We start from the raw sequence: 8698 nt of genomic DNA on the forward strand, positions 1-8698 counted from the left end.
GTATTTCATTTATGTCGAAATGTCTCAGAAGTAAAAGTATTTTAAAATTTAAAGAGGTTAACAGAAACCATAGGAAAGTAGAAATTATTGAATCAAATGAGTGCAGCCCCTCTACTCTGGTTAGGCTGGACAAGGAGAATTCGTGGCTGGATCAGTTGTTGTTCTTCCTGTTTCTGATAAGTTTCTTGTGCAGAATCTGATTCCTGTTCCAATTGTGAAAATGAAATCAAAGTGGAGTAATATTTGATTTTGCTGTATCAGATCATTTCTTTTATGGTTCTGAACACTAACAGTGATAAAGTGTGTTCTTGGTACTATTTAATACAATTCCAGCTTATAGAGCTAAGCAGATGTGACTGATGTAACTGACATCACTTACAATATCCCTGTTTGGTGGCCTGTGGCCTTCAATCACTTTGTCAAAAGGTGAATGACATTAGCATAGTTTGTTAGCAAAGAATAGAAGATAACTAGGTAGGTTAGACAGAAACAGAACGTAAGGGAAGGAAGATCACATGGCTGAAAAGAAGACTGAAGAAACCAGGTGGGAAAGAGGCAGAAATAGACATCTTCAAAAATTTTAGTGGCAGGAATAGCCCAAAGTCCTTAGCAGAGCATGGATTGATGAAATGACTCCAATCATGTATCTCATCCTTGTGACACTGCCGCCCAAATTCAAAGTTCCAAGTGTGGGTGCGTGTGCATGTGTGTGTGCGAAAGAGAGAGGAGGACCTAATAGTTAAGCACAGGCGTTAGTCCTTTTCTGTTACTAGGTTTGGGCTTGAAGAATATGACAAAGCCTTCAGATTCTGAAGAGGAAGAACATGCCGTTGATTTATTGCCTCTCTCGATTTCTGTAGGAAAGCTGTTGCCCTGAAAATAATTTGGGCCACTGTAAAAAAAAAAAAAGATCTTTCATACGGGGGGTTAAAACAGTAACAATTATTACTGCCAAGGTATGTTGCAGAAACAAGCTAGTTTAGTTATTCTGGAGATTCCTTTAACCACTCTTTTTCTACAGTGCTGAATTATACAAATACTCTGGTGGAAAATCTTATTTTTGCAGACATATTTGAAAGAAGATTTCTAAATGTCCATCTCAAATGAATGCAGAGGTATTATTATCAACTGAGAGGTATACTGCTCAGAACATGGACTCGTCAGATACTGAAATCAGAAAAGGAAAACCTCTAACTTATTTTTAAGAAGGCTTTGTAGCCATGGCCATGTGAGTAACCAATATCCACAGTGAATAAGAGTAATTAATGTTACAAAAGCCTAAAGATCATCTCAAGATAGTTAAAGGGTTACCTTCTGACATCACTGATTTAAACAAATAAAAATAAATAAATATGTAGGCAAAGGCCCTTACATACAAGTTAGACTTACTTTTGAAAAAAAAAAAAAAGCTTTGAAAATCTGGAAATTGCTTTCTGAAATGTTAATTTTTTTTCATTACTTTGCAATTCATTAACTGATAATTTTTTTTTCCTTAGAGCTCAGTTTGACATTTTAATTTATTTTTAATGTGTCTTTGTGCGCACAATTAAAACCTTTAATGAACAAAGTAGAGCATATTTAAATGTTAAGTTTGAAAAAACCAGTTCTGGTGTGTGGTTCCGAGTAATGTGTGAACACACATCCATTTATCTCTTCTCCCTGCAGAGACCACATTAAGATGAAACTGAAGGAATGAAAAGGGACAAAGTCAATGACAATGAAGAGAATCAGAAGAGACCATCGATGGATGAGAGATTTCCACAAATTTATGCAAGAGGAAAGGTGGAGAGAGACTTTCACTGCTGGGTGTATAGTAGATTGAATATTCTGCAAGGTCCTGCTGCTAAAAACTGAATCCTGCATAAATTACAACCAATATGACTTTAAATGCCTTTCTGGGATCACGAGAAAGTGAGAGAAATCTCCAAAAGCCAAAAGTCAAAAAAAAGAAAAAAAAAAGGAATGAAGGAGGAAAAGGAGGGAGAAAAGACAAACAGAAAAAGTGAGCCAAACACAGAGGAGTAAACAGTGATCAGTATGAAGAAATTTCATCCTTCATGTGGTATATGGTTCTAAAACCACTAAGTGATGGAATTATGCATAATAAAAAAACAGGACATACAGGAAAGTCGGGATTGGAGAAAACACTCCAAACCTGTATAGTCTCATAAAAAATTTACTGAACTGTAATAACAAAAATAAATAAACACATATATAAATGCTACTGCCATTTTTTGTTTTCTATAAATAAATAATATTGTAATCATAGACAAAACATTTAAATGTGCTTGCTGTGGTGAAATGCTGTCGCTTCCGAGTCCCTGGAGAAGAGGTAGTAAGAAGGGACAACGTCAGTCTGAGCCTAAGATGTGGTGATCTTCGAGGTGGAAGGCTGTGGCTCACTGTCTGCATTTCTTTCTTTTGCTGTGGCTTAAAATAGAACCCTACCTTTGTTGTATTCCAGTTTCTTCCTTTCATAAAGAAGCTGTATGTACAACTCCAAAGGCATCCAGACACCAAGAGCCATCCTGCTGCTCTGAGCATTGGAGTCTGCAGCTCCAACCTTTGGCAAATGCTTCCCAGTCCCAATTAGCACAGATGATAACTGGGATGTGATCATCTCTCCTTGCTTTTATTTTCAGTGCTGTCTCTGGTGGAATGCAACGTGGGCTCCTTTGTTTCTTGGCTATCCCCTGTTCACTTGTCTCTTTTAAAATTGTAACTCTAAGTTTCTCCACAATACTTTAAAGCTTTCCTTTGTTTGTTCACTACTTGAATTCATATAGCCAGAATGTTTCAAATAAAATGTGACCAATTTTAGATGATCCCGTTAAAGGAGCATAAAAAAAATCAAACTATCAGATATATGCAAATTTAAAAACACAGTTTTATACCACTACCCACCCACCACAATACTATAACAAAAAATCAAATTATTTCAAATGATGGCAAAGATGTAAGGAAAGTATGACTCTCACACACTGCTGGTTAGAGTGCAAATTAGTGCAACCACTTTAGAAAACTATTTTACACTATCTAGTAAAGCGGAACAAACACCCACCCTATGACCCAGTACTTCTATCTCTAGGTGTATATTCAGCAGAAATATATACATAAGTTCATCAAAAAATACATATAACAACACTATTTTAGTATTATTGCTAATGTCTAAATATTGGAAAGACCCTAGGTGTCCATCAATGTTAGATTGGATAATTGAAGTGTAACCTTTTCACACAATGAAATACTGTATATCAATAAGAAGGAAAGACATCTGAGTATTTCAACAATAGGGATAAATCTCACAAACAAAAAGAAACAAAAGAACAAAAGAAACCATCTACAAAGAGGACATACGTATAGTCATTATTTATATAAAATTCAAAAGCAGGCTAAACTTATTTGTAGTGTTAGAAGTCAGGATAATGGTGACATTTGGTAGCAAGTAGGTGGGAGGGAAACTAGGATACTGCTGAGTAGGGATAGAGTTCTATTTCTAGAACTAGGTACGGATTACAGAGGTGTGGTCACTTGGCAAAAACTTATCAAGCTTGACACTTACGGTTTCTGTGCTTTTTAAAAGTGTAATTATACTTCAACTAAAAGCTTCCTTAAGCAGGAAAGAAGATGTAGAACACCAAGAAACTGGAAGGTAAAAGAGGATGGCACAGGTAGAAAGAGGAAGGGAGCAACAATGTTTTCATCTTAGAAAGTGCAGAGTTGATAGACATTATTATTCATGGAACAAGAAATGTAAGCTTAACTATTTCAAGGTTGCAAAGATGATAAACGGAGAAATCTAAGACTAGTGTTACAGAATAAGGTTATGTGGCAATACAGGGTGAAGCAATAAACTAAATCTTCATTTGTCATAGCAGGAAATTAATAAATGCCTAAACTAGATGAAAAAAAAAACAACTTAGTATTTTTTTTTTTCTTTGAGATGGATTCTTGCTCTGTCACACAGTCTGGAGTGCAGTGGTGTAATCTCGGCTCACTGCAACCTCCACCTCCTAGGTTTAAGCAATTCTCCTGCTTCAGCCTCCCGAGTAGCAGGGACCACAGGCACCCACCACCATGCCCAGCTAATTTTTTTTATATATATATATATATTTTTGGCAGAGATGGAGTTTCACCACTTTAGCCAGGATGGTCTCGATCTCCTGACCTCGTAATCCACCCACCTCGGCCTCCCAAAGTGCTGGGATCACAGGCGTAAGCCACCGCACCAGGCGCACCTTAGTATCTTAAAACAACTATGTTATTTCTCACCGTTTTATGGGTTAACTGGGCAGCTCCTCCTTGGCTGTTTATCTTGCTTGGGGTCAGCCATAGGCTGCATCTGGCTGGAGACATGGCTGGGCTGGACATTCCAAGTGGGTCTCATTAGCATATTTGGCCTTTGGTGCTGGCTGATGGCTGGGACACATCAGTTCTCCTCTGCATGGCCTCTCATTCTTCTGTAGGCTAGACCAGCTTCTTTAAATGACAGTCTCAGGACAGCATTCCGAAAGGTCAAAAGCAGAAGCTGCAAGGCTTCTTAAGGCCTAACCTCCAGTGTTATAAAATATTGCTTCTGCCTTATGCTACTGAACAAAGGAGGTCAGAAGGTCAGCCTGGATTCAATTGGTTGGAGAAATTCTGCCTCCTGATGGGGGAGGCAGCAAAGTCATGCTGTCAAGGGGTGAACAAAACCAGTTAGGAGGACTTTGTGGCCACATTTGCAATCGACTATGGTCTGTCCTCTGCCCACAATTATTTACATTTCTCTCAAAGAAACAACATTAGGAAGTTAAAATTGGTTCTCTCTTGGAAGTAGAACGGGGGTATATTATTCAAGATTGTCCAGAGAAACAGAAGCAACAGGAGATATATATACATAAAGAGATTTACTAAAAGGAATTGGCGGACAAAATTATGGAGGCTGAGAAGTCTCACCATCTGCCGTCTGCAAGCTTGAGGCCCAGGAAGCCTGGTGGTGAAGTTCCAGTCTGTATCTGAAAGCCTGAGAACCAGGAGAACCAATGGTGTGAGTCCAGGTTCAAAGACCTGAGAACCAGCAGCGTTTACATCCAAGGTCAGAAGAAGACTGATGTCCCTGCTGAAGCAGAGAGCGAATTCCCCTTTCCTCCACCTTTTTGTTCTATTCAGGCCTTCAACAGGTGATATACACGGGGGAGGGTGGTCTTTTTTTCAGCCCAAGTCAAATGCTAACCTCATTCAGAAACACCTTCACGGACATGCCCAGAAATGGCATTTAGCAAAAAATCGGGGCATCCCTTGACCCTATCAAGTTAACACATAAAATTAACCATCCCAGGGGATAAGAAAGACTAGGGACAGGGGTTTTTCCTTCATTCTAAGTCCTTCTATAAGACTCTTTTTAAACATGTACATGTTTTATAAAAATTAACATTTCTAATATATAAGAATCAGTGCATATATATCCCTTGCTCTGGACAAAAACAACAACAACAACAACAACAAAAACACTAAAAAACAGTTCCCCTAGTCTTGCTTAATAAATGCTCAATAGCATTTATTGAATATGGATTTTAAGAAGTATAAGATCATTAAACTACTCAGAACCCATATTCTTCAGTCATATCCTGCCCACTTCATGAGACTAAGGATTCAGTTAAAAAGTATGATCATATATGTGAAAAGTACTTTTTAAACTGTAAACGTTGTATAACTCACTATACATTATCTGCTGCTACCAGTTGTATGTTGTGCCCAGTGCTGTATTAAGCCATGTGGAGACCCCAAAAGAACCAGAAAATAGGTTCCTGCCAGCAAGGAATTGGAAGTCTAGGTGAGAAGACAGAATGACACCCACTAACCAATTATAGTCCATTACACTAGACTGTAGGGACCCACGCAGTCAGGGACCATTACTCTTCATTCATTGCAGCCCCACCAGGCCCCACACATAATAAGACCTAGATAAATACATGCTAATGGAGGAATGGATCAATTACCTGGCAGCCTATGATTCAGAGCCTGGACACAGGACTGATTGCAAGTGCTAGAAGCATTGGAGAGCAGAGACAGAGGAGGTGGCTGCACTCAGCTAAGGCACTGAGGCTGGGCTTCACTTCCTAGTTGCAGTGTCAAAAAGGGGAAGACAAATATTCCAACCCAGGAGAGCCCAGACAAGGAGAGACACATGGAAGTAAGGAGTTCAAGGCAGCTTGGATGGAAGAAGAGAAGTGGGATGAGGGTTGCAGGTCCCCTGAGCACTATGGCAGCTGGACAGTGCTCAGGGGATGGAGTGGAGAGGGACAGGAGGTCTTTGGACACAAGGAGAAGGAAGGAGGGAAAAAATCCTACAGCCCAGCAGGCCACAGGGGGAACCCTGTCACAAATGCTTCTGCCCTTCCATGTAGAAGAACCCCACCTTTTCCTCTAAATTTTATTCAGAGCCCAATCCATTCTAGAATCAGCTGGGAGAGGAAAGCTGAGTTGGAGCAGTCTCCCGCTTACCAGGACGTCAGAGCCTTTTACAGTAGGACTGACAGCCAGTGACATGAATCACTAAGGGCCGTGGAGCCCTTAGTGTATACCAGGAAAGCCAGAGCCATGAGCCCAGGCACACTCAGGTGTCTACCCCAATTCAGCATTCTTGGGTCGAGATCCTTAGGCAAGCTGATTTTTTAAAGCCTCAGTTTCGTCACCTGAGACCAGTCCCTTCTTCACTAGCTGGAAAGATGAAATGAAGTCACCCAGGTAAAGCATTCAGAAGGGTACATGGCTCATTCCCAGGACTGCACGAACCTTCGTGTTGTCATGGAGAGCCATATCGGTGAGGCTAGGGAAGACTGGATGGAGGTGCTGGCATTACGGTGTTACAGAATAAGGGTATGTGGCAGAACAGGGTGAAGCAATGAACTAAATCTTCATTTGTCATAGCAGGAAATTAATAAGCAATGCCTAAACTAGAAGAATCCAGACTTGAAACTAGATGGATCCAGACTTGAAAAGAAACAGCATTTAGATTGCAGAGAGAGAAAGTCAGGGCATCCTGGGTAGGAGGCGCAGAAGCAAAGCACCAGTGCAGGAAAATAGTATGTTGAGGGCATTGCAAAGCTTTCTCTTTGACTCCTGGAGGGTGCATGGGAGCTATGTCAGGAAAGTCAGAGAGACTCTCCTGGAGGTGTCCTGAGGTGGCCACAGCAAGAAATGCAGACCTTGTTCTGGAGTTAGTGGAGAGCTGCAAAGGATTTGAGCGGGAAAGGGACCTGGTCAAGACAAGGGCCCACGGAGCTCTCTGGCAGGCCTGGGGCAGAGGCTGCTGAGGATGGACTAGATGTGGGGAGCCTGTGTGGCCCAGGCCTAGCTCCCAGAGAGGGTGGAAAGCAGGGCGCCTTTGCAATAAATCAACCCTGACACGTGGTGGGGAAGACCTAGGATTGAGGTGTAGTGCTTGGGACTTTATCTCCTTTTTGTGAGCTTGTTAGCTTTTTTTTTTTTGAGACTGAGTCTGGCTCTGTCGCCCAGGCTGGAGTGCAGTGGCCGGATCTCAGCTCACTGCAAGCTCCGCCTCCCAGGTTTACGCCATTCTCCTGCCTCAGCCTCCCGAGTAGCTGGGACCATAGGCGCCCACCACTTCGCCCGGCTAGTTTTTTGTATTTTTTAGTAGAGATGGGGTTTCACCGTGTTAGCCAGGATGGTCTCGATCTCCTGACCTCGTGATCCGCCCGTCTCGGCCTCCCAAAGTGCTGGGATTACAGGCTTGAGCCACCGCGCCCGGCCGGGACTCTATCTCTTTCACAACTGGTTTCAAACGGGAGAAGATGGGGTAACAAGAGAGGAGATAAAGGGCCATGTTAATGATTGCAGAAGAAACACGGTTCAGGGAAACATCGATACACTTCATCTAATCATTCACCAAGAAAGCATCTACCAGGGAGTCGCATGAGGGGAGTACAGCTCTGCAGCCCTGACAAATGAGCTGGAGTCCAGATGAGGCCTGGGCTTGGACAAAATGAAAAATGGATTATTCTCTAAATCTCCTTCAAGCCTCTTCTGGGTCCCCTTGCCCAGTTACCGTCCCCTTTACCCTCGAGTGACCAGGCCCCATGGCCACACCCAAATACACCATGTCTCCAGGTGCAGTGTGGCGTAGATGTTGGAATTCCTACAATGCTATTCTCTAGCTGTGGAGCTTTGGGTGACTTAAGTTGGTCACTTGAGACCTTGGCAGCAAATGGAGATAAAGTGACTCCTTTAGGAGTAGACTTACTGTGTGGGAGTCTCCAGACAGGAATAAAATAACTTTTATTTTACTGTCTTAGTCTCTTCCTCCAACATTAAAGTAAAAGCTAGTGAAATCCTACAAGGCACTGGACTGACAATCCCTGTAGGTCCCTGACCTCAACAGCTGCTGGTGTGTGTTCAGAGAGCCCACGTATGTCCCTTTCATGCTGATTCTAAATACACAGATACTGTTTGCTCATAATACAAAGACATGTCACAATCTGTGCGAACATCTAAACTTATTTTTAAAACTTACAGTAGTGTACTAGGATAAGCGTTCCAGAGACTTGCAGGTGTTCTCAGGCCAAACTGCTGTTTTCTGAAGAAATTATGTGACGTGTTGACACCAGTAAAGCAATTCCAAAATGAAACCTGATTTCAGTACATCTTTCTGCTGGTTTGAACGTAAAACAGGTTTATAAAATGTTATTTCCCTTGT

The 8698-nt window shown here is 41.7% G+C and overlaps 1 protein-coding gene across 1 annotated transcript in view; it reads right to left on the reverse strand.

Moving 5' to 3' along the window:
• The window catches only part of ALDH1A2 (aldehyde dehydrogenase 1 family member A2), a 325601-nt gene extending 323069 nt beyond the window's left edge, over positions 1–2532 (reverse strand). Inside the window, exon 1 of the mRNA XM_025390363.1 lies at positions 2449–2532. Within this exon, the coding sequence (XP_025246148.1) occupies positions 2449–2478 (30 nt within the window). The 5' untranslated portion in view covers positions 2479–2532. The remainder of the gene's footprint in view (positions 1–2448) is intronic.
• Between the last annotated feature and the right edge of the window lie 6166 nt (positions 2533–8698).

Source organism: Theropithecus gelada, chromosome 7a, assembly GCF_003255815.1.
Source record: "Theropithecus gelada isolate Dixy chromosome 7a, Tgel_1.0, whole genome shotgun sequence".
Lineage (NCBI taxonomy): Eukaryota > Metazoa > Chordata > Mammalia > Primates > Cercopithecidae > Theropithecus > Theropithecus gelada.